General features: G+C 40.7%; 1 protein-coding gene across 2 annotated transcripts; it reads right to left on the bottom strand.

Annotated features, from left to right (window-relative positions):
* On the bottom strand, nucleotides 1-25499 carry Npbwr1 (neuropeptides B and W receptor 1). Of its 2 annotated transcripts, XM_052718024.1 has the most exons (5): nucleotides 24752-25499; nucleotides 24463-24547; nucleotides 21552-21676; nucleotides 3944-5054; nucleotides 1-3647 (listed from the first exon to the last, which is right to left on the bottom strand). In XM_052718024.1, exon 5 carries the CDS (start codon nucleotides 3450-3452, stop codon nucleotides 2463-2465), a length of 990 nt encoding a protein of 329 aa, XP_052573984.1. In that variant the 5' UTR covers nucleotides 3453-3647; nucleotides 3944-5054; nucleotides 21552-21676; nucleotides 24463-24547; nucleotides 24752-25499; the 3' UTR covers nucleotides 1-2462. The 2 variants fall into 2 exon arrangements, with proteins under 2 accessions (XP_052573984.1, XP_052573985.1); XM_052718025.1 differs by having other exon boundaries at nucleotides 1-5054.
* Nucleotides 25500-27204: the final 1705 nt, after the last annotated feature.

Raw genomic sequence — 27204 nt, 5'->3', positions numbered from 1 at the left:
GAATGTTTCAGCTTTTATTCTAGACTGAAATCTGCAGTTGATTAGCAAATTTCTGCATTTCTTGAGAAAGCATAAAACCCACATTTTACAATTACACTAAATTTAATAAACCAAATTTACACTTTTAAATGTTAGAAGGGTAAAGCCAAACAGCATAGTTTACACAAAGACTGTAAGAATTAACATGGAATTATAAATTTTATTCCTGTCTGATTTGTTTGCTTATTTCCTCTATGTATTTCCTAAGACATAGAAGGTAGTTATAAGACATACTGTCTGGACTCCCAAATCTCACAAAAATAGTGGTGGCCTAGAGGTGATACAGTGATTACCAGGGACTTAGAAAGTGACATTGATACTGAGTCCTCTTCCTGAAAACTAGGTTTTCAGTGTCTGTACCTGGCTGTGAGGGACAAAATAATACTCATACCTGTGTTTTCCCAGCAGCATCCAGAGACTACAGGACATACACAGGTCCATCTCAGGTAGGGGTGATACAATAGACAGAAAACTTCGTGGACCTCCCTCTGATCTGTGTTGTTGCTGCGTTTATGAAGACTGAATTTCCAATTAAAGTGACAGTTCTTGGCATCTGCAGTCAAACTTCCACTATGTCATTTATCCATCATCCTGGACAATCTAAAAGTCGATAAGTTTTAAAACACTATTTTTGAAAAATTACAGAGCACTCATACAAGAATTAAGTTTTAAAGAAATATCTGTGGAATGCTACTCAGAAATTTGAAGACTATTTGAACACATTCCAGACACCTCTGAAGGCTCAGCAGAGGCTGATTCTGAGTCCGGGATAGCCATCATTCAAAGGCATGACTGTTGGAAAGCTTTATTTTGAACAATTTACTGTTATTTGCACTCAAGACACACAGCCTTAGATTCACTTTCTCAACTAATACTTGAAAATTATCTTAATTTTCCCACAACCCTAAGAACTAAAGAACCAATTCTCATTCACCAAAATCAGAGAGGAGCTTGGGCTCCCTCCTTCTGCATATTTTTGAAGGGTATTTTGAATGTGAATAACTGAGAAACTGGCTTAAATGCCAAACTGGATAAACAAAATCTGCTGGCAACACTCGTAATACGCATGAAAGAGAACTTTCCTATAGGAAACAAACTTTAAAATCATATCATTCCTTCCTGTCATTCATCCTAAAGACACCATGTAAGACAGTGCAGTGACTGATGGGTCTGGTTACCCCAGGCCTTGTGTCTGAGGTGTGAACTGCAGAGGACTGGTCAGACTCCTCCTCCAGTTTTGTCTTTCACAGGTAGAGATAAAAGATATAAAAGCAGGTACCAGCTGATCCCCATGGGAAATCAGAGACAGATGTTCCCAGGGCTTCCAGAGGCAAACCCGGAGAATTGAACAAAGCTTAGGACTTCCCTGTGGTTAGAGTGTACGCAAGGGTCTAGCCAAGAAAAAGCTTGGGGTGTGAGGCGGGTCCCACTTGGGGCTGTCACTGAAGGGAGATCCTGGAAGAATAGTCAGGAAGTGGAACCAAGGATGGAACAAGTTGCATTTTTATTTTTTACAGTCCTCTAAGTAGCCTATGAGATTAAGACACATGTATTATTTATAGAGTTCTTTCTCCTCAAAAACTGCGCACACAAACAATTGCAATGGTCCAAGTCGTATGAGACCGGTGAAGTCCATGAGGGATGCTTTGGAGTACTTTACAGAAACCCCAAAGGACCAATATGTTGTTAAGAGCTGTTGACTGGTGCACCCCACTACAGAAGCAGCTCTCAGAAACTCGCTGGATACCTGGCTCCTCAAGAGGGCGCTGGAACCTGGCTCTGGTGATTTCTCTGAACTCTTGGCCCTTGCAGCCTCTGTGATCGTCTTTAGGGTGAAACCAGAGGTTGGAAAGAAGAAAGGTTGTCGGGGAAACTGGGTAGGTGATTATCTTTATTCTTGTCAGTCATAGCCAGGCTCCAGCCTCCTTCACCACCCCCACGCCCACCCCCAACATCTCCAGTGAGGCATGGCCTTAACCCTGTTACCAGGCAGTTAGAATGCACCTAAGAAGGGTCAGGACAGGCTGTTTACCGGCGTGACCAACAGCACGGGCATCTGTTGTGGAAGGCAAAGAAGCAAAATACACAGCAAGCGCTGAGACGCTGGAGGGGGGCGCCTAAGACATCGGGAAAATTAGACTCACGTTTCAACAACACTGCTTAAGTCACTCACCCTAAGTTCAGGGTCAAGCTCTGCACTTAGCTGTAAGGAGAAAGCAGTGCTGTGTCCTTACCCAACCAACCTATCCTCTACCTCACCTCGGGGCTGAGCAAATCCGGAATCACACAGTTCTGAGTAGAGTCTGCGGTTCTGCATGCCAGGAAGGGGCCTCAGGACAGGACGTCGGGGCTGCTGCTTGGGAACTGAACTCCCGGGGTTCCCCTGAACCCCGATGGCATTGCTGCCTCGGGTCCAGAGGGCATCAGGCGGCACGGCAGGACACCAGCTGCCGAAGGCTCCTGCGGAAGCTGTCATCCAAGAAGGCATAGAGGAAGGGATTGAGGCAGCTGTTGGCATAGCTCAGGCTGGTGATGAAGTAAGAGATGCCAATGACCAGCGGCGTTTGCGGCAGGTCGGTGGTGAGCGCCACTATGGTGCTCAGGTGGTAAGGCGTCCAGCAGATGAGGCACACAGCCAGGATCGCCGCCACCAACAAGGTCACACGCTTCTTGGCTCGGTCCAGGGCTTTGGCATGGCTGTCTAGCTGGATGGCACGCAGCCGGCACAGCAGGGTGGTATAGAGGGCGCAGATGGTGGAGACCGGGATGGCGAAGCCCAGGACCAGTGTGTACAGGCGGCTGGCACGCCACCAGAAGGCTTCTGGCTGCGGGAAGACCAGCACGCACTGGCGTCGGCCCTGCTCCTCGTCCAGCCGGGCGAACACCGCGAAGGGCAGCACGACCAGAGTCACTAGCGCCCACACCGCCAGGCTGACAGCGCGCGCAGCACCGTAAGTGCGCCCCGACACCCGGCGCGACTCGGCTGTGGCCAACACCACCAGGTAGCGGTCCGCGCTCATTACGGTGAGGAAGTAGAGGCTAGAGAATGTGTTGTACTGGTCGACGGCCACGATGAGCTTGCACATGACCTCCCCGAAGGGCCAGCGCCTCAGCAGGAAGTCGGCGATGTTGATGGGCAGCACGAGGGTGAAGAGCTCGTCGGCGATAGCCAGGTTGAGGATGAACACGTTGGTGACAGTCTTCATTCGCGGCGCGCGCAGCAGCACGTACAACACCGCTGAGTTGCCCGCCAGTCCCACCGCGCAGATTACCGCGTAGACGACAGGTACTGCTACCGCCAGTGGCTGCGGCAGCGGCAGAGGCGCAGGGCTCGACCCGTTGGGACAGCCCAGAGTCAAGCCGCCGCAGGACACATTGTCCCCGCCAGGCTCGGAGAGCGACAAGTTGTACATCTTGGCCACTGCAGGAGACCCGGCGGCCACCCCAATTTCACTCAGCAGTCCTGCGAGACCCGACTCCGTAAGTCTGCGTTGACAGGGATCTGCACCCGGGCACTGCCAAAGTCTCTGAACCTTTCTCTGGCTGTGTGTGCACCGGAGGGGCGTTCCCCGCAAGCTACTCAGCCCACTGTCGCCGGGAGTCCCAGGCTAAGCAGAATTAAAAACACAGGTTAGATTCCTGGATGTGTGGCTTTAGGGAGACGCGAGGTCCAGTGTTGGAGGTGGCTGCAGGTTCCCAAGCTCTTGCCTCCACCTGTGGAAATCTGATTCCAGCCCACTGAATACATCAAAGTACCGCGCAGAAGCCTCTAACTCCTAAGAACATGTACATTTACCCTACGCCCTGTTTTAGAGCACCAGGACACACTCAGGTCACCCCACCGAATTCTACAGAGGCACGTTTCTGCTAGATAATAGGACTACCAGCACAATCTTTATCTTACCTGGCTGGTCCCAGAAAAGATCTGTGTTTCCTGGGAAGGTCAGGGTAGAACGCCACTGCCTGCTGGAGGATGCTGCAGCCTTGGTGCCTGCCAGCCTGGTCTGCCTCCCAGAGTCTGCCCAGAGGCAGTGTCTCCCAGGAGGCTGAAGTGCAGGCAGCACACAGCCACAGTAAAGGTCTCTGTCAACCCGCCACCCTGTCCACTCCACTCCCAGGAAAACCCTCAGATCTAACAGAAAACAGCGTCCCCAAAAGGCTTCTTTGTTGCCTTCCTCACAGTTCAGTTGGAATCATGAAAAGCTCTCCTGTCAGGAATTGAATCTAAGAACAACAAAGTTCAAATGTTAATATTCTATTTTTAAAGAACAGTTGGAGAAAAGATTCCCATATCAGGTTTTTTATATTTTATTATTTTAAAATTTTAAATTTAAATGTATTTTGATCATATTCTTCCCCTTCCCCAAGTCTTCCGAATCTTCTTCCTCTCCCTACCCACCCAACTTTAAGTTCCTTCTCAAAACAAACAAACAAAAACCCAATACAACAATCCCCCAACCCAAGAAAACAAAATAAAACAACATCCAAAAAGAAAGAAAAATCTGTAACCAAATAAAAGCACACAAAATAGCTGTGAAGACCATTATATGTTGGTTAGTTACTCCTGAACATGAGGCCTGCCCTGAAGAGGATGATATACCCAGTGTCACTCCATTGGAGAAAACTAATTTTTGTTCTCCCAGCAAGTATAAATTTACACTTTACTCTAATGTCTAGGTTTTCATTCATTATTTAAAATATATAACAATATAAAATATAAGAAAAAACAAAAACTTTCCCATCAAATTTAGACAGGACAAACCAATAGAAGGAAAGGAACCCAAGAGAAGGGCCAAGAATCAGAGACCTACTCGTTCACACATTTAGGAATATCATAACAACACTAAATTGGCAGCCAAAATATATATGCTGAGGACCTGGTGCAGACCTGTGCAGGCCCTATGCATTCTGCTTCAGTTTTTGTGAGTTCATGTTGATTTAGAGGGCCTTGTTTTCTTGGTGTCCATCATCCCCTCTGGCTCTTGTACTTTCAGCCTCTTCTTCTGGGTGTTTTCCTGAATGAAGGAGACATCAAATTTAGACCCAGGTGTTCTCTTGTTCTCTCTCTCTTCTCTCTTCTCTCTCTCTCTCTCTCTCTCTCTCTCTCTCTCTCTCTCTCTCTCTCTCTCTCTCTCTCTTCATACTGTCTAGCTATGGGTTTTTATACTTTTTCCCATCTGCTGCAGGAGGAAGCTTCTTTGCTGATGGCTGAATACAGCAGTGACCTGTGAGTATAGCAGAACATCATTAGGAGTCATTTTATCACTACATTTTTTTAAAAGAGAAATATTGCCGGGCGGTGGTGGCGCACGCCTTTAATCCCAGCACTCGGGAGGCAGAGCCAGGCGGATCTCTGTGAGTTCGAGGCCAGCCTGGACTACCAAGTGAGTTCCAGGAAAGGCGCAAAGCTACACAGAGAAACCCTGTCTCGAAAAACCAAAAAAAAAAAAAAAAAAAAAAAAAAAAAAAAAAAAAAAAAAAAAAAAAAAAAAGAGAAATATTATTTGGTTTTACCCTAGGTCTCTGGGCTATCTAGTCTCTGGTTCTTGGTCAACCAACAATATCAGCTATGGATTCCATCTCGTAGAGTGGTCCCTAAGTGCAATCAGTTATTGGTTGGTTATTCCCACAAGCTTTGTGTCACCATTGCCTTGGCATATCTTACAAACATTACATCATGTAGATCAAAGTGTTTGTGGCTGGCTTGGTGTTTACATTTCTCTTCTGTTAGAATTTGGAGTACCTTTCTGTGCCAAAGACAGAAGAATGTAGAAGTGGAGGCTTTATGTCGGCACCTACTTGATATCTCCATGTTTAATGAGTTATGTAGGTGTTGTCTTCAGCAATGGGGCCTTGCTGTCAGTTTGTGGGGAGTAATCCATAGTCTTGGCAACAGCCTGGGTTGTTTAGGGATTCCCATGGAACCCCCTTGGCCAAAAACTCAACTGGATATAATCCAATCCTTGTACTAGAAGCTTCATTTTATAACAAGAGATGGCCAATTTGGACTCTGTCTCCCCCATTACTTGGCAATTTCATTTAGATCATCTTCATATGTGTATATATTTTATAAAGTTTCTACTGTATTAGGTTTCTATATAACCTTTCAAATGCACCTTAATTTTAGCTGCCTCTCACTGTTCTACCTCTCACAACTTCCTATCCCCCAGCCTCTCTACTTGCTCTTCCTGTTCCACCACCACTATCCATCCATAATTATCTATTTTATTTCTCTTTCCTGGCAAGATATGTCTGTTCACTCTAGTCCCTCCCTCTATACCCATCCTCTGTGGTTCTGCATATTGTAGCTTGGTTATCATTGACCATTGACTTAACAGCTAATATTATAAAGTATGTTCCTTGTATCCTTAATCTCCTGAGAATTTTTATCATGAAAGGCTACTGGATTTTGTCAAAGGCCTTTTCTGCATCTAATGAAATGATTATGTGGTTTTGTTTTTCAGTTTGTTTATATGGTGGATTATATTTATGGATTTACATATATTGAATCATCCCTGCATTTCTGCTATGAAGCCTACTAAATCATGATAGATGATCTTTTTGATGTGTTCTTAACACAGTCTGTAATGATTTTATTGAGTATTTTTGCATCAATGTTCATAGGGGAATTGATTTGTAATTCTCTTTCTTTGTTGAATCTTTGTGTGATTTAGGTATTGGTAACTGTGGTCTCGTAAAATGAATTGGCCAATTTTCCCTCTGTTTCTCTTTTGTGGAATACTTCGGAGTATTGACATTAATTCTTCTTTGGAAGTCTCATAGAATTCTGTGCTAAAACCAACAGCCCCTGGCTTTTTATGGTTAGGAGACTTCCAATGTCTGCTTCTATTTCACTAGGGGTTATAAATCTATTTAAATTGCTTATCTGATATTGATTTAACTTTGGTAGGTGGTATGTATCGAGAATATTATCCATTTCTTTTAGAGTCTCCAATTTGATGGAATACATGTTCTAAAGTGTGTTCCTCTGATCCCTAGGTTCCCCAGTGTCTGTTGTTATGTCCCCCCTTCATTTCTTTTAGCTAATTTAAATAAGGGCCTGTCAATCTTATTGATTTTTCCAAAGAACTAACTTTTTGTTTTATTGATTCTTTATTTTGTTACTTTGTTTCTATTTAACTTATTTCAGTCCCCAGATTGATTATTTCTTGCTGTCTACTTTTCTTAGATATGATTTCTTCTTTTTGTTCTAGAGCTCTGGTGTGCTGTCAAATTGCTAGTATGATTTCTCTCCAATTTTTTTTTTACAGAGGCACTTAGTGTTATGTACTTGCCTCTTAGAATATTCTTTATTGTGTCCTATAAGTTTACATATGTTATGTATTCATTTCCATTCAATCCTATAAAGGCCTTAATTTTTTCTTAATTTCTATCTTGATCCATTTTTCTTTGAGTGGAGAGTTGTTCCATTTCCATGAGTTTGTAACCTTTCTGTTTTCTCTTATGTTGATATTTCGCTTTAATCTGTGATGGTCAAATAGAATGCATGATGCTATTTTGATTTTTTTGATGTTAAGGTGTGTTTTTTGGATGCAGTAGAATGACAGATCCTGTTTTTACATCTATTTTCTTGGTCTGTTTTGTTTTATTGAAGAATTGAGACCATGAGGTAGCACTGGCTAATGATTGTTGGTTGCTGTTATTTTATTTTATTGTTATTTTATTGTTGTTGTGTGCTTCCCTTCTTTTAATTTGCTTGTGTGGGATCGTTTGTTTGTGTTTTCTTGGATATAATTAATATCTTTATATTGGAATTTTCTTCTAGCACCTTCTGTAGGACTGTATTTGTAGATAGACATTGTTTAAATTTGATTTTTATCATGGAATGACTTTTTTTTCCATCTATGGTGACTACTATACTGCATAGAGTAGTTTGGGGAGAGATTTTTGGTCTCTTAGAGTCTGCAGCACATCCATCCTTGCCTTTTTTGCATCTAGAATCTTCATTGAGAAATCAAGTTTAATTCTAATATGTTACTTTGTCTTTTTCCCTTAGAGCTAATAATATTTTCTTTGTTCTATATGTTGAGTGCTTTGATTATTATATGTCAGGGAGAATTCCTTTTCTGGTGCAGTCTATTTGTTGTTCTATAAGCTTCTTGTACTTTGATAGGCATCTCAATCTTTATGCCAAGGAGATTTTCTTCTATGATTTTATTGAAAATATTTTCTGTGCCTTTGACCTGGGTGTTTTCTCCTTCCTTTATTCCTATTATTCTTTGATTTGGTCTTTTCATAGTGTCCCAGATTTCCTTTCCAGATTTCCCCAGATGTTTGGGGTCATGAGTTTCTTATAATGAACATTCTTTTTTATTGATCTACCCATTTCATCTATTGTGTCTTCAATGCCTAAGATTCTTTCTTCCATCCCTTGTATTCTGCTGGTGAGGCTTATTTCTGTTGTTCCTGTTTGAGTTCCTAAATTTTTCATTTCCAGATTTGCCTGTTTGAGTTTTCTTTATTGATTGCATTTCTACTTGGATGGTTTATTCATTTTCTTCCACTGTTTGTTTGTGTTTTCATCGATTTCTTTAAGAGATTTATTCATCTCCTCTTTAAAGACCTCTACCATCTTCTTACAGGTGATTTTAAGGTCTTATGCTTCAGCTATATTGGAATATTCAGCCTGCTGTGGCTGAGTTGCTGGGCTGTAGTGGAGACATATTATCCTGGCTGCTATTGATTGTGTTTTCACAGTGTTATCTATGTCTTGGAATGGGAAGATTGTAATTCTATGTGCTGATATCTGGCCTTGTCTTTATTGGATAGATGCTTTGTTCCTTGGTTTTTGTTTCCTCTCAGGCTCTTAGAAGAGTGTGGTGACTGTGCATTGTCTGATAGGAAAATCTTCTGGAGTCCTTATAGCTGTGGGCACTGGGGTTTCTGTGTAAAATGTGTTTCTGGGTATTAGGACCTGAGACTTAGAAATGGGGATGGGATGGGCCTTGGGATGGAAGGGCTTCATAAGATGGAGGAAAGCAAGGTGTTCTACCAGAATCTGCTTCTTTAATCTTCTTGGTGGCAAGATTGAGGAGAGACCACAGCAGTTTTGGGGATGATACAGAGTTGGGGATGAGACTGGGGGATTGGACTTGAAAGAATGGAGGGAATGGTGAAGAGCTGTATGTAGCTTATCTGCTTCTGTGGGCTCTCAGGGTGTAACTGCTGGGTTTGGGGTCTTGGACAAAGCAATGAGTTGGGGAAGGGAGTAGGAGGGAAGATCTGTAGGATCCACTGGAGATGGGAACAGCGGAGGAAAGGGAGGTTGCCATGTGTGTTCTGCTGCCCAGCTGGGGATGAGACTAGAGGACTAGAGTTGGAGAAATGCAGGGAGAGGTGAAGATTTGCAGTTAGCCTACCTGTTTCCCTGGTAGGAGTGGCCTGTGGGTTCCCGTGGAGTGCCTATTGGAGTTGGGGCCTAGGATAATGCAATGAGAGGTTGAGAAGTTAAGAGGGGAACATAATCCGATAGAAATGGGATTGAGTCTTCCACATGTTTTCTGCTGCAGAGCTGGGGATGAAATTGGAGAATTGGATCCAGAGGAGCAAAAGGAAATATGAAGATCTGTCCCATTCCATGTTCTAAAAAAATATGCCCTGTGGTGATATATTGTGTCCTCCAAAATATTGTGCACCCTAATAAAGTTTATCTGAGGATCAGAGGAAAAAGCCAGCCACTATATTAAACATGGAAGTCAGGCAATGGTAGCACATGCCTTTAACACCTTTAATTCCATCACTCAGGAGGCAGGGATCCATCTGGATCTCTGTGAGTTCAAGGCGACACTTTGAACAGAGCCAGGCATGGTGGCACATGACTTAAATTCCAACATTAGTTAACCATACAGACAGACAGGAAGTGACAGAGCTGGGCAGGAAGAGGAAATGATGTAGCAGGGCAGAGAGAGGAAATGAGATATCAACAGAAAGGCATACAGGCGTGGGTATACAGGAAGTAGGTCTCTTTGGCTGAGGATCTCCAAGTGGTGAGAATGTGGCTGGCTTCTTTCTGCTCTTCTGATCTCTCAGCTTTTTACCCCAATATCTGGCTCCAGGTTTTTATTCATAAGACCGTCTAGCAATTCGTCTGCAATGCCCCAAATGAACTAGAGTATTTGAAGTTTTAAATTACATTCATACCACATTAGTAAACAAAAAGGAAAAATGAGTGCAATTTAAAACACAAATGACTCATTTTATGATACTGTAGTCTTCAAATGTTAGAAAACCACTTATGACACATCATGATTGTTTGGGATACCTCCATGTTTTCTCAAAGCACATGAAAGAACTTAGCAAAGGCAAACTGCTTCTGAAAGCCTGTAATGCTCCTTGACTTAATGTGTTTTACATGAAATGTTGCAAGTTGCTCAGCATCCTTCTGATTTTTAAATAGCTCTGAGTCTTTCCTAACGAGAGGTACCTGCCTGCAAGCCTGGGGTTGCCAAGGAAGCAGAGTTGCCTGCTTGGCCTCTGCTGTCTCCCAGACCCTGGATTCTTTCCAGAGAGTAAATTGGCTAAGGCATATCACCTTTTCCTTTGAGGATTATTTAGTTCTTTACAATTATTTTCCCTATTCTCATCTTTAATCTGGGAGATCAACAAATTAAAATATTGATTCAAAATCTAAACTTTAATAAACTTTCAACCACTAAAGCAGGTAAGGCTCAGATAAAGAGCAGGTGTGATTTCTTATGGCATCAGCACTTGACATACTGAGAAAGATCTCAGGTTACCAGGAGCATACCCAACAGAACAAGCAAGATAATGCTTTCCTTCATCCATTCTGTTTTAGTCTATGGGAATTTGCATCACCTGAAGTTTCAAATTCTGTGTGAATAAAGAGTCACACACTGTGCCCATGAGTATTTTCTCAATTGTGTGGCCACTGCTCTCACATAGTGTATTTCTTTCTGATCAGTATTGTTGTTTTTAAATGAATTTTCTCTACTTTGCAGTAAATAAATCAATACATAGAAAATGTGCTCCATGTGAGCATTATAAAGTAATTTGATCTAGTGTACCAATGTTATGATATTCACCTGTTGTTAAGATTCTGGCTATGTTAGCTATACTGATTACAAATTCTTGAGCTCAAGTGATGAACAATCCCATCACAGTTTCCAGAGTTGCTGAAGGTATGGGCATGTGACACCATGACAAGTTCAGTTATTTGTCTTTTAAGTGGAAAATTTAGATCATAATATATCTAATGCAATTATAAGTGATTATTAGGCCAGCTGTTGTCTGAATGTTTGTGTCCTTCTTGCAGTGATTTGAATGATAAATGTTCCCCATAGTCTCTAGCATTTGAATATTCAGTCCCTAGTTGGTGACATTATTTGGGAGGCTTAGGAGGTGTGGTCTTATTGAAGGATGTATGTTACTCATGGTGGGCCTTGACAGTTAAAAGCTCACATCACTTCTAGTTTTCCCTCTCTGCTTGGTGCTTTCAGTTCATATGTGAGTCCTCAACTTTCTGCTCCTGCTACTATGACTTCACTCTGTCATTATGGACTCTCACCCTCTGGAACCATAGGTACAAATACTCTTTCTTCTATTACTTGCCTTCAACATAGTATTTCATCACAGCATTGGAAGAGTAACTAATATAACCTTCAATCATCAAATATAAATAGTGTTGTAGTCTTTGGCTTAATTTTTCAATTTTATAATATATAATAGAAACTGTACTTTGATTTTTGGATTTGGTTATATTCCTGTTACAATTTTGCTGAGCAACAGAAGCAAGCCACTGCTCTCAACAATCCATTTTCTACAGTATATTTGGTTGCCAAGCAATTATGGCCAGTAAATTCAATACATTAAATGCATTTTGACTTATGGTATTTTAATTTGGTATCTTTATGAGGATATAACCTTATTTTAAACTGAAGAGAATCTTTATTAATATGTAGCTCCTGATGTGATGGTATGTGACCTTCAGAGGTCACCGGGTTATGAGAGTACAGCTCTCATAATAAGACTAGTGCCCTTATAATCATCTAAAGGCTGCAGAGAAGTTCTGGTTCCCTTTTATATTATAATGTGTAACCATAGACTTTTCTCTGTCCTGCCCTGTCCACAGTCACTTTTAAATAATCACTCAGAGGCTTATATTAATTATAAATGCTTGGCTGATGGATCACCTTATTACTAGCTAGCTCTTATATTTAAATTAACCCATTTCTATTCATCTATGTATCATCACATGGCCTGTGGCTTACCGGTTCTTTCATATCTTGCTTCTTGGGTAGCTCCCAGTGTCTGCTCTGACTCTGCCCTTCTTCATCTCTGTCTTCAGTTTGAATGTACCTCCTAACCTTATTCTGCCTTGTCATTGGCCAGACAGCTTTATTTATCAACCAATGAGAGCAACACATTTTCACAGTGTACAGAAAGACATCCCACAGTATTCCCCCCATTTCTGTCTAATCAAAAAAGGAGGTTTTCACTTTAACATAGTAAAATTACATATAGCAAAACAGTTATCAAGCAAGAATTACAGTTACAATATCCAGTCTATTTGTATTTGGCAGAATTAAAAAAAATATTCCATCATCTATCCTATGTTTGTGAATCTAAAGTTTCATATCGAATTTAACTTTTATCATAACTAAGGAGAACTATGATTATAACTATCTAGTCTTCAACTTCATCAAAGACCCTAGAAGGATGCAATATTCCCTCAGTAAACAGGAAGTGCATTGCCAGCAACTTCCAAAACTCTAGAAAAGACAGAGACATCTGACAGCCTAGACAGTCACCCAAAGTTCTTCTGTAATCTTGGGGCATCCATCTTCAGCCTACAGGCCTAGAGTATCTGGCAGACTTTAGCAGGAAATTTGAAGGATTGTCCCACCTGTATTCGCAAAGTTCATCAGTCACTTTCCCCTGTGTCCTACAGAATGTCTAACAGACTCTTCTGTGAAGCAGGAATCTCAAAGGAGCATCCTGCCTTGTTTTGACATAGTTCAACAGTTTTTTCCTGTGTGTCCTGCTAGTCTAGTGTCTAGTCTGCACAGCACATTGTCAGCAGTCAAAGCCAAGAGCCATTTCTTTCCCAAACAGCTAATCTTGCTATTATAAAATCAAACACCTCTGGAGTTTCTTAGATGACCATCATCCTTTTATGAAGTAAATTGTTGCTGCCAGGAGCAGATGTGTCTCATTGTCATGAAAATCCCTAACAAAATATTTTAAATGCCATATTCTGTAGTTCTTCAAAGTGTTTGAAAACCATCTATCTAAAATATATCACTGTATGATCTAGAAAACATGTCTAACATATCTACAAATTTGATTGTTATAGATGCCTAATTACTAACCTATGTTTCTTGATTACCCTAAATAGTTTATCATAATAGCTTTCAAAAACCAGGATTTTACCTTACATTTTAAAATGAGCTGCATAGATACAATACCTTAAACAATAGCAGAAATATATATATATATATATAGTTACATATATATATATATATATACATGTAGCAAAAATAAATTTAAATTTTTATCAATATACTATATTCCCCTAAATGAGAACAAACATCCATAACCCACCAAATGATCAAAAGTCTCCCACAACCCTCTTGGGAATGTGAATGTCATGTTCTCTAAACTGCTTCCTACTGTCTGTGGGTGAAGCATTGTTAGGGTCCCAGAGAGAAAAATTGAGATAATGACCAAGTCCTGGAAAATTAACTATAATCTTTGCTGATGATATCACCTGTCAAGGTTCAGGAGATCTCCTTTGATCATACCTGATCCATACTAACCTGGAATGAATCCACAGCCTCTTGTTTCCTGTGGAAACAAAAGCAGAACCTCTTTTCCAAAGTAACATATATTTTGACTTAAATTTTGAAGTCAAGGCATTTTTAAAATATATAAATTGGATTAATCCAGCAACATTTATAATCAAAAATTTCTTAGCAGCTGTTGCTCCTTCCTCAGCTGTCAAACAATTCGAAGAAAACACAGTAACATACAGTGTCCAGACTCTCTCTGTGTATTTTTCATCCTTATGTATTTTTATGACTTTACTCCCTTTTGGGGACTTTATTATTTTAAAACTATTTATTTCTTTTTTATGACTGTCTATACCTTCTCTTTTCTCTCCCAAGCCTATGTATATTTGAAACACACTTTAGCCTGTTTAGAGTATTTTCTGTCTGAATCTGCCTTTATTGTGTATCTGTAATCCTTTTTTGTCTGCGTGAGCAAAATTTCAAACCCTCCATGCAATGTGTTGGCAGAGCTTGTCCTTGCAGCTTAAGCCCACAGGCAGTGGCTGGCAGAAGTCTCTCTGTACCATGGCTCATGTGAGGGCCTGTGGGAGCCTGCCATGTAGCTTAGCGCATGGCAGTTGGTGGCTGGATCCATCTTGCAGGCAGCTGTTGGGAGACTCATCTCTGTACTGCTGCTGGCATGAGACTGTGAGACTAGGAAGTACAGTGCTGCTCCATTTCTAAGTGTTCAGTATTTTTTTTAAGTTTTCTCAGGTCTTAAATGTGGATCCACACCAGATGGTGCGTGCCATATGTAACCTGAGGCTTTTCTTTGTCCTGCCCCATCCTGCAGCTACTTTTAAATAATCACTCATGGGCTTATATTAATTATAAATGCTTGGCTGATGGCTCAAGCTAATTACTAGCTAGCTCTTACATTTAAATTAACCCATTTCTATTCATCTATGTATAGCCACATGGCCTGTAACTTCCTGGTTCTTTCACATCTTGCTTCTTGGGCAACTCACAGCATGTGCCCTGACTCTAGCCTCTTCATCTCTGTCTTCAGTTTGAATGTCCTGCCTAACCTTATTCTGCCTCGCCATTGGTCAAATAGCTTTATTTATCAATCAATGAGAGCAACATATATTCATAGGATGCAGAAAGACATCCCAGAGCAGTAATGTGTAGTAGTGACAAGATATTTGTCCAGGAAGCAGGACTTTACTAAAGTTCAATATTGCTGATCCCTTGGTCTTGAACTTCAAAACCTACAAGATCATGAGAAATCGGTTTCTCTTATGAGCCACTTAGTTTATGATATTTTGTTACAGCAGCCCAAAGAAACTAAAACAGGAAATTAGTACCAAGATGTGGGCTGCTGCTGTAACAAATACCTAAAATTTCTAGAAGTGACTTGGGGACTGGGTAACAGTAAGGCAGGAAGAATTTTTGGACCTAAAGTGCCATGAATTCTATGAGGGCTCAGAAATAAAAGTGGAAAGCTGGAGACAGAGTTTCAGTCTTGGAGAATCCATACGTATCAGAAACAGAATGCTGGTAGAATAGTAAAAACAAGAAATGAAGAACATATTATTGGAAACTGGATTTTTTTTAAGTGCTCCTTGTCATTAAGTGGTAAAGAATGTGGGCATGTCCTGGTGCTTGTGGTAGTAGAACTTGTGAGCTTAGGAAAATCTAGCAATTCAAATGTTTAAGGAACAATTTAGTTCTTGCACACATACGGTAAAACTGTGGATGAAAGAAATGACCCAAAGATGGAATTGTTGATCAAAAAGGTAACAGAACTTAAAGATTCAGAAAACTGAAGGCATAGCCATATTGAAAGGAATGAGAACACTTGTTCTATAAAGAATTTAACAAGATAACAATTGCATCTAACAAGAAGACTGACCACTGACCTGAGCAGAAATCAGGACATATTCTGCTGTCTAAGTGCACAGAAAACTACATTGTAAAAATCGCAATGTTGCCTAAGTCCCCATCACAGACCAAAAATATATGATCCAGCAAGCATGCAGCCATCTGAGAGAAAGCATTAGGCAAATGCACAATCTAGCTAAACCCAAGATCAGTAGAACTACCAGTGTGTGATTTCAGCCTTTGGGATACAAGGCACAACTCAAGCATAGAGCTAGCTACCACAGAAGTGGCCCCAGCTAGCCAGGAATGGTGTACACCTATGTAATACCAATATTCTAGTAGCTAAGGCAGGAGGATTACCACAAGTTTGAGGTCAGCTTGATCAATATAGTGATTTCCAGGCCACCTAGAAATACACAGTGAGACCTTTCAAAATTGGGGAAAATGAGGCATGCAAACCATAGGAACGGACAGGAAGCAAGGTACCCCTTGCCTCAGTGGGTCTAGAGAGCAAAGCATCAAGCCACAGGATTATTCTCAAGACTCAAATGTTAATATTATTTGCAATACCAGATTTTAGACTCATTAGGGACCTGTGTCTTCATTATTCTTTCTGATTCCTCCAAAATGTAGATGCAAAAAGAAAGAATTTTAGAAATGTAACAAAATCCACATACATTTTACCACAAAAGGTAGAAGTTATGGATGATGGTAATGTCAAAAGGACAAAATGTTTCAAGCAAGTAACAGATGAGAATTTTCTACAGACTCTGGAAACTTAGAGGATTTCAGCCAGAGTAAATATTAAAAACTGTGCAAAAAAGGGGGCAGGCATGGTGGTGCCTTTAATTCCAGCACAGGGGAAGCAAAGGACCAATATCTGTGAGTTCAGTGCCAAACATGGTCTACATAGTGAGTTCCAGGACAGCCAAGGCTACCTAGAGAAGTGCTATCTCAAAGAAAACAAAGATAAACCTGTACATGTCAGGCTATAATATTCAAACAGAAAAAAAAAAGAACAGGAGAAAAAATAAGAGACAAAAATACCTTTCCTACAGAGAAGGCACAATGGATTTCTGTTCAGAAACTACTCAAGAAAGAAGGTAGTATGTTGAAAGGCAAACCCAATGTCTAGATTTCTGTACCCAGTACATTTAACAGTGAAAGGAGAAGGATGAATAAAGAGTTTTTTTAGATAAACAATGCTGAAAGAATTTGTTGACAATAAATTTATTTTACAAGAAATATTGAAGGAATTTTTCAATTAGAATGAAAAATTGTCAGAAATTTAGGGCTACACTAAGAAAGGAAGCACATTAGTGAAGATGAAGAAAAAGTAAAACAATATCTTTCTTTTGCTTTTTTAAATTAAATGAATATGTAATGGCGCAACACAATGCTAACAATATTGAATATGACTATAGCTTCTACACGTGTAAAATTAATGACAAATTTTGTAAAGGATAGAAGAACTAGAAACAGTGTGATAAGACACTTATACTGATGATTGAACATGTGATTGAGTACATGTGATTGAAAATAGATTTACATAGTTGTATATATATTTAAACACATTCTAAATTCCAGTGCAACCATTACAAAACATTTAAGCTGTAATTAGCATATGCTAGGAAAGGACATAAAATAGAAGTATAAAGAAAAAGTGGACAAAAGAAAAAGAAAAAAGAAATAACCAAAAAAATAAATGGAGAACAGGTATAAACATGATAGATACTAATATAACTATAGCAATAATAATTTAAAATTAAAATAGGTTGAATATACCAAGTAAAATATATAAATCACATTTAAGTATAAAGGCACAGATAATTTTTTTTTTTTTTTTTTTGGTTTTTCGAGACAGGGTTTCTCTGTGTAGCTTTGCGCCTCTGCTGGAACTCACTTGGTAGCCCAGACTGGCCTCGAACTCACAGAGATCCGCCTGGCTCTGCCTCCCGAGTGCTGGGATTAAAGGCGTGCGCCACCACCCGCCCGGCCCAGATAATTTAATTTATGTAAAGTGATACAGCAAAGGGATAGAAAATGATAACTGTGTAACAATAATAAAAGAAAACTGAAATAACTATACCGATTTCAGATAGAGCAGGTTTTTTGATCCCTGATGATGAAAGGATCAGTTATCCAAAAAGATGTAACCATCTCAGATGTATGTATTTGACAACAGAGTATAAAAATATATGACAAAAAACATCGGCTAACTACAAAGAGAAAGATTGACTCTTATAGCTGGAGGCTTCAAATCCTCTCTAAGCTCAATTTTTAATGATTTATTTGCATATGTGCATGAGTGTTCGCCAGCCTATACATGTGCAGCCTGTGGATGCCAAGAAAGGCCTGAAAATGAGGTCAGATTTCCTGGAGTTACAGACAATTAAGAACTACTATGTAGGAGCTAGGAACGGACTCTGGGTCCTCTGGAAAAGCAGCAAGTGCTCCTAACAGCTGAGTCCTCTCTCCAGAACCAAGCTCCCTCCTTTTAAAGAACAGATAACCACCCTCTCCCGAAAAACATCAGCAAGAATATGATAAAAATGGAGAGTACCTTCAGTCAACTAACCTACCCGGCATTTACAGAGCACTTTGCTCATAAGGAGTGCCACATATTTCTCAAGCTCACATGACTGAGTTACAAAGATAGCTTGGATCCTAAACATTCTGCCACAGGTTTACAGGGATAGAAATAATAAAACTGTTGACTGCCTGCCCCAGGCAGTGAGGAGAAAACATGATCCTGCTCAGCACTGTTAAGACTGAGCACAAGAAAGAGACCCACGTGCCTGCCTGCCTGGGGCAGCTTACCCTGGGCGGAGAGGAAAAAACATGACCCGCCTGGCACGTTGCAGTGCTGGGTGATCAGACACTATTATGGTGAGCAAATATATAATAGAGTATGGAGAAGAGAGAGACAGAATGGTTCACATCCTATGGAGAGAGGCACATCTGAAGAGGTGAAGGTGGTGAGAAGCTGGCTGAGGTAGGTGGCCTGCTTGCCACCCAAGGCCATGGTGATGTCCGGGCCTGGGCTTCTGCTAAGACCCATGTCTGGGTCTGGGACCCTGCTGCAGCCATGGGCTGTGTTGATGTTCCTGGCTCCTCTTACCACCTATGGCAAAGCAGATAAGGCTGCACGGAGTTGGATCAGCCCTTCACTGGCTGTAACAGTAGGAAGAACTGGCCCAGTCCTTCAGTAGCTGCCGCACTTGTGAGAGCAGGTCCTATACCTTGCCTGGGCAGCACAGTAGAGCTGACCCTTTCTCAGAGATGTGGGTGAGCTGGCCCTGAGGGCATGAAAGTGGGAGAGCTGTCCTGCCTCTCAATAGCTGAAGCACCCCAGGAGAGCTCCCCACCTCACCTGGGCAACATAGTAGAGTTAGCCCTGGTGGTGTAGGTGTGGTTGAGCATGGGGGTGTTTGACCCTGGGGGTATGAAAGCAGGAGAGCTGGTCCCACCACTATCTCATCACTGCATAGGGTAAAGGAGCCAGGGCAATGCTCATCCTTACGGTTACCATGAGGGAAATGAAAGCGGAGAGGCTGACCAATCCTAAAACTTCTCAGGCCCACAATCAGGGCTATGAGTTGGCCCACCCCACCTTCCACCCCATCTATGATCTTCTGGAGCATGTGAAGGGGCCGGTTCTGCAAATGCAAATGAAAAGTCATGGAGGGACTAGTGTTTAGCAAAAGAGCTATGTGAAGAAGGCACCATTCAGTCTGGTTCCAGCTGTATCGTGTTCTGGGAAAGATAAAGTAACACAGACAGTTTTTGTGATCAGTGATTGCTGGATGGGAGCCAGGAAAGCTATATTGGTTTTGTCTAGAAGATTTTCTTAAAGGAAGTGAAACTATCTGTAACTGGGGATTTGCAGCTTGCATTTCTCTGTAGAACCAAACAATGAAAAGAGCCAAGTGTAATGTAAATTACGGACTCTAGTTAATGATATGTATCAACACTGGCTTATCAATGATCATACATGCACCATTAACTCAAGATTCTACCATACAAGCAACTGAAGAAGTCAGGGTAGGGATATAGAATTCTCCATATTTTCTGGGGTAAAACATAAAATGATCCTCTATATTTTGTGTGTGTGTGTGTGTGTGTGTGTGTGTGTGTGTGTGTGTGTGTGTACATACATACACATGCATGCCATGGAAAGCATGAAGGCCAAGAGACAGTTAAGAGTCTGTTCTCTCCTTCTACTATGTGGATCCCAGAGATTGGGCTTGACAACAAATGCCTTTACCCACTGAACCTCCCTCAATTATTTTGTATACCTAAGAGTTATCTACAACATAAAAGTCTAGCAAGAATTTTCTAAAACTGGGAGGGCTTTTCAAAAACCTATGAGTGTGATTAAGTTCCTAAGCTGATACACCACTGTAAATTTATATTTAGAAACACAAGAAGACATCCTGAATCATATAAGTTGTCATATCTCTCTGGTTTTACTATACTAGAATTTGTAAGCCAAAGCACAAATTCCAAGGATGAAATTTTACATTTGCTTATGAATTAAGAATTTTCAATGTCAAATTCTAAGTGCTTTACTATATCCATTTCAGTGCTAAGTCAGATTCAAATATTAAATAAATCTTAGTATGTTTTACACTTTGAATTTGAATTTAATCCATTTCTTTCATGTAAGCCAAAGGGGAGGAAACATTTGCCAATCAATCAACCATCCTTAGGATAAGTATTTTCCTTAGTGACTGAGAGATAGAAGGGGCTGGGAGTCCCTGTATCCCTCCATGACCTAACTTTCTTCCACTAAGGGCTCACTCTTAAAGGTTCTATCCTCTCCTAGAAGGTCCAACTGGTGACCAAGCTTCAGGAGGACACTTAGAAATGCACAACAAATCATCCCTTTTTTTGCATAAGACTTAAACCTCATAGCAAGAGCTTTAGGATGAAAGACTTGTTCGGGTGTAAGGAAATGACCTTTTACAATCTGTGCAAATTGCTTTCTGTTTTGTTTTTTGTTTGTTTGGTTTTGTTTTGTTTTTTATTTCTATAGAATTAGTCACAGGTGGTCAACTATTGTGTTTACTGATTAATTAATCATTTTTGTGTTACAGAATTTAAGCTGGAGGCCAATAGAGATAAAAGGTCATTCTGGTAGCAGTTGTTTGTTTATTTTTTTCTTTGTTGTTGTTTACACATAGCTTATAAAGATAATATAATGAAAGAATGGTCAAGTGCCGCATGTCCTTTTATGTGGACAACAGTCTGTCCATCCCATGGTCATAGAACAAAAGTGCATGCACAATGTGGTTTTGTTTGCTCAGATGTTCTTGTATGACATGCCACATAATGCAGTCAGTTGCACTATTCATCTGTGTTGAGTGTTTGGAATCAAGCCACTTAGAGCTGCTTGGTTATTACTGTTTCAAAATGAAATGTTTTTCATGACACTAAACAGATGACTGTACTTCCCACTTTCTGCACACTGTGCTCCTGATCACCACAGAAAACAATAAACAGAGCAAAGAGGCCACTGCATCTATTAATCAGACCCCAGTGGAGAACAGCTCCCTTTGCTGTGTTACAAAGCAGATGACCAGCATCTTGACTGATGCATCTGGAGACTTAAATTCTTAGCATATGGTGCCTACATGCACTGCAATAGCCAAATAACAAAAAAACAGTCGCATTATTGAAGTTGTCATAAGATGTAGAGTGTGTCTCTGAATGACCTGATTCATGAGAGCTTTATTTAGAATAATCAATGATGTCATATTTAGTTTGAATACTGAGTTTCTGATCATTCTTATTTTGGTTTTCCATGAGCCAGAGATAATATCTCCCAATGTTGGTAATTGTTCCATTTTAAATTCTATGGTGTAGTTTATTCATTACCTTCACTTTTCCCACTGATCATGGCCTCCAGAAATTCCAATTTCTTGATCAACCTTTTCAGGGAGCAGTTCAATAGTTTATTTTCTTTAGTTCATGATGGTCCAGATGAAGTTTGGCAGAGCTGCCTAAAAGGAAATATCAATAAGATGTTATTTGATGTGCACTTGAACATTCAGCACTTCCAATAATCACTAAAAAACTACCATGCTCAACACACATATAAGGCACAGAAAGTAGGTATTATACAGAGCAAAAGCATTCTGCAACATAACAGCAGATAACATGTGAAAATGGTAAAACAGGGTAAGTTAAGGATCTCTACTAGAGATCCTTTTGGAGTCCTCCAGATGTTCATCTAAACCAGGGCAGTCCAAGACACCCTAATTGTCGTGCTAGAAACCCCATCCAATGACTGAGGGAACTGGATGCAGAGATCCACGGCTAGGCCCCAGGTGGAGCTCCAGGAGTCCAATTTGCAAGAATGAGGAGGGTTTATATGAGTGAGAATTGTTGAGACCAAGGTTGGATAAAGCACAGGGACAAATAGCCAAACGAATGGAAACACATGAACTATGAACCAATGGCTGAAGGGCCCCCAACTGGATCAGGCCCTCTGAATGGGTGAGGAAGTCGATTGGCTTGATCTGTTTGGGAGGCATCCAGGCAGTGGGACCGGGTCCTGTGCTCATTGCATAAGTTGGCTGTTTGAAACCTGGGGCTTAAACAGGGTCGCTTGGCTCGGACTGGGAGGAGGGGACTGGACCTGCCTGGACTGAGTCTACCAGGTTGATCTCAGTCCTCGGGGGAGGCTTTTCCCTGGAGGAGGTGGGAATAGGGGGTAGGCTTGGGGGAAGGTGAGGGGGGCGGGAGGGGGGGAGAACAAAGGAATCCGTGGCTGATATGTAGAACTGAATTGTATTGTAAAATAAAAATAAAATAAAATAAAAGACAGGGGGCAGAATTCTTTGAGTTCATTACCTAACAATGCTTCTAACAGATTGGTATTCCTCAGAACAAACTTTAGAAAATGTAATGCAGAACACAGCACTGTAACAAAAGCAAACTAATGCTCAGAAGAGTCTTTGGAAGCTCATGAGAAGGAATTGTTCTTGGCAATTGGAGAAAATTATGGAAGGTGTCATTACGGGTGTGGCTTTGAAATGAGTCTCTGGGGGACAGACAAGATGAGAAAGAATACAGCCCTGCTTTGAGAGAACAGAGCACAGCCTCCTGTGTAGCATTACTCTTAAAAGTTCTGTTCTAAGGACTAGGGAGATGATGGTACTATTTATCAATGACAGGAAAATTTTTAAACAATTTAGTTTAAAGGCCTAGAACTGAAGGTAACAGCATGTAGAACATAGAAGTAAATAAATATTTTGGACTTGTTAAGCTCATGGTGAAGAAATTCCAGGTAAAAATTTTCAAGACAAAATTGAAGACAACACTAGAGATTTGAAGGACCCCTAAAAAGATAGCAAGGATTTTATCTACTCCTGTAAGTGACATTTTAAAAAATAGAAAAAGATGAAGTTTCCTAGGAAAGGTACACTTGCATTTATTTGTGGGCCCTAGCTGACCAAGAGATGGGAAGAGATGGGAAGAGCAGTGATGGGGAGTTGGATGAGGAGAAACGTGTAAGTCTTCCAAAGTGGACATAGATAAAGATGATATTTTTGTGTGAGGTGCTTGCTTCTGTATAACTATTAATAATTATCACCTAGAATTGAGTGGCTTAAATCAGTAACCTGGTGTTGGCTTGGCTGGGTCCTTCTGCTTCAGGAACACATAAGTGTCAATCAGGACCTCAGATGAAGGATCTCTGGGCAAGGATCCATTTCCAAGATCTATCTCCCAGAGAAGGATCAATTCTGAGGCTCACTTATTTGGTTGTTGCAAGAATTAGTTTCCAAATTTGAATACTTCAGTCCCTTGCTGGCAACTGGCCAGTGATTGACCATTATTCTCAGGCAGGTAACCCTCTTCTCAACCAAGAGGAAGGCAAGAAGAGAGAGAGGGATGCAAGCAAGAGAGAGATCAGTCTTCACAGCTGTCTTCAAAAGTGCCATTTCATTGTCTTTGCAGGGTTTTGTTTCCAGGGTCCAGCACCCGGTCAAGAGGAGCATGAGCCCCTGGTGTCAGGGCTGACCAGTCCTACATACTGTCCTCCACATCATCTGGACGGTTTGGATCTAAAATGTCCTTCCTCCTTCTCCCCTACAGTCTTGTGTGTTTGCATACTTGGTCCCCAGCTGGTACTACTGTTGTAAAACATTTGGGATGTAGAGCCTAGCTAGAGGCCTAGGTACAAACTCTGAGGATTGTAGGTTAGCCCTGCTTCCATTCCCCTCTTCATCATGATCCATTAAGCTGTCATGCTGACAGCTCCTGCTACCAAGAACACCATGCCATCCTTGTCATAACAGAATATATTCCCTCAACATGGTCTTCTCTTAAGTTGCTGTTACTGGATGTTTTATCACCTAAACAAGAAAAGTAACAAATATCCTTCTTGTGTGAACACTTATCAAGCATCCCCTGCAGAGGAGGTTCTCAGCAATCAGGTAAGCAAATGTGTTCTGTGGATATCAGTTGCCGCTGTACATTTTTATGAACTCAGAGTCACAATACCTTCATGGACCTGCTACCAGGCTGTGGGCATCCACATACATACGAGCAGTACTAAATGAACTCATCAAGTCCCTTTATATGTAGTCAAGTCAATTTATATGTAATATGAGAATTAATTAAAACATTATATTTTAAAAAGAGGTACTGAGAGGGCAGTGAGCAGGTTGCAATGATACAAGACTGAAGGCCTGGGTACCTTCAAGTATTCATTCAATCCTATCTCCCAGGAGTGAAAAACCCAGAGTCTGATGAACACAGTGGCAACAGCAAGAAAACACACCTGTTCAAGAAGTGAGTGTGTGGGGCTGCCTTCCTCTTCTTTTCCTCCGTTCCGTCTGGTCTCACAGCATGCTGGATGGTGCTGTCTGCATTCAGGGCAGAAAGTTAGCACTCAGTTCACTTGCCCAGACACCAGGCTTCTTGGACATATCTTCACAGATACTCACAGAAGTGTGCTTCACCCACTTTTTAGGCTCCTTCGATCCAGTAATGTTAACAACAATGTTTAACCATTATTCATATGTGTGATGGTAAATATTAACTTTCAACATTACAAGATCTAGACTCACCTAGGAGACAAGCCTCAGGCATCTTTGAGGAAGTTTCTACATTGAGTGTATTGAGGCTGGAAAACTACCCTAACTCCAGGTAGCACCATTTGATGGGTGGAGTCTGTACCAATAAAAAAGAGACCATGAGTGGAGCATAGACATCCCTTCTCTGCTTCCTGACTTCAGTCACAGTACAACCAGCTGCCTCATAGTCCACTTGCCATGCATTCCCTTCTATAATATCCAGCTACCTTCAACTATAAGTCACAATGAGCTCTGCCTTTTTATATTGCCTTTGCAAAATATTTTATCACAGCAATGAGAAAAGTATCTAATACAATATGCATGCATGTAAATATCAACTATCTATGCCTCTGACCACTAGCTTTCAATTTCAGGGCTTTAAAGTGCTAGCTACACTTCATTAATAAATATATGGAAATACTAAATGCTATGTTTGGAGAGGATAATTTTGGATATTTTTTATAGTATTCCATGATTTTATTTATCAGTAATAGTTCAACTGCTATACTTTTATTTCACCTTTCCTGTTAAATGAACAAAGTCTTTACTTGAAAAAATATTTTATGAGGGTACAAGCATCAACAAACAACAATTAGCAAGGCCTCACCTACATCTAAGACTGAGGATGCATTCAAAAGTCATCTTCATGCAATCCTTCTGGAATAGCACAATTTTCAATGTCTTTGTAATAAAGCCAAAAGAGTCCACATGTTTATCTCTGTTATAAGAGCACCATCTCAGGTTTTAACTGGGAGGGCTCTCTTTAAATGTCAAAATAAAGATTTTTGTCTAAAAATGATTTAGAAGCTGAATTTTGCTCATTTGAGTATACCTTTAAATAATATAATTTCCCTTAATATTGGTCATGATCTTGTTATAGCCAATTAGACTTTGAAGTCTGAACTTTATCATTAAAAAATGAGTTGTGCCCTCAGGACATACTGATTGTATTTCTTGCTTAAGAACTGTACTTGGTAAGTACACAAATTACTGAAAATCAAAATCTATACCATTTAAATTTACAAAATTTTATTTAAAAAAAAAAAGCCCTTACGAACATTTTACCATGTCACAGTGCAGGAGTCAGAGACAAAACTTATCTCTAGGAATGCGAATGGGACATAATGAATAAATCATGCACTTGTATAACTTTTAAAGAGGAAGGAGATGTTCTTATTGGAAATTCTAGCAAGTAGATAAAGAACAGTCCCTTGTGACTGCTGAGAATATGATATCCCTTTTTGCTGTGGTAAATAAATTAGAATTACTTAGAATAGTAGTAAAGAGAACATGGGGCTTTATAACACAGCACTGAATTCTAAGAGCTCTAGTAACATCAAAACATCATCTGAAAAATATTTTCACTAAACACTGGAAAACATGCTTGCACCCTTCACTCAAAACCTACACTGTTATTTATTTGATGCTGTCATGGTCTGTCTGGACCATGTGGAGTCCAAACTATAATGGGTTGCACACACACCTAGGTCCAGCTGCCTCTTTGTATTGGTGATGTCTCCTCCATGTCTGCAGCCATCCCAGATCTCTCCCCGTAGTCCATATATTTTTATCTAGGCACCCACTGATACTTTTCCTTGCATGCACAAGCATCTTTCACTCAGCTGTCCATGCCACTCTTCCCATCCCTCAAATCTGCCATAATTTTTTTGAAATGGCACCAACTTACATATGACATGACTGACTAGAGACCTTCCCTGTGGCACTCATTTCTAGTTAGAACTGCTCAACCTGGACTTTGAGTCCCACTTGAGTCCACGTCCTTCTTTGTATTCCTGCTAAGCCAGACATGCACACCATACCTATCCTAGACAACAACTGCCTTGATATATCTGCTTTCCCAGCCTTTCTCCTGAGTAATATCTATCAAACTGAAATCTAATCTCATTTCTCATTGATTAAAATGTATCAGTTTAATTGCATATTGTAAAAAAGAATGCAAGTACTTTAGCCAATCAACCACACTTAACTCCTCATACATCTTTATGACAATTGGTCTCATCTGCACATCCTTCCTTAGCCTCATCCGATGCTTGATTCTAAGCTGACTGAGTGGTACAAGACAAGAGTGTAGGTGTCATCTCTGTACTCTTAGTGACAGGCACATAGGAGGTACTCAGGCTGCATTTAATAAATGGACAAACCCCAAAACACATCAAAGAATGCCACTGGGTTGGTCGAAAGCTATATCAGGGAACATTTGTTATTTGAAGTATTTCAGCATTATTTCAACCCAAAGAACACCTGTTCATTTTCAGGTCCATGGCCGCTAATGGAGAAGCATTTGCTGTCCACGCTGCATCTGATCACTCCTAAATCACAGTTGATATGTTCCCTGTGGGGTGCACACTTAGAGGTGTAAGCATTTAGTGTCACATCATTATTCATGGTTTCTCCATCACCTTTCTTAACCAGCTGAGTCATTTTTG

This window comes from Peromyscus californicus, unplaced genomic scaffold (genome assembly GCF_007827085.1).
Source record: "Peromyscus californicus insignis strain IS unplaced genomic scaffold, ASM782708v3 Scaffold_5__1_contigs__length_169319896, whole genome shotgun sequence".
Taxonomy (NCBI): Eukaryota; Metazoa; Chordata; class Mammalia; order Rodentia; family Cricetidae; genus Peromyscus; species Peromyscus californicus.
The sequence above is the reverse complement of the archived record's forward strand: the minus strand, read 5'-3'. Positions and strand labels throughout refer to the sequence as shown.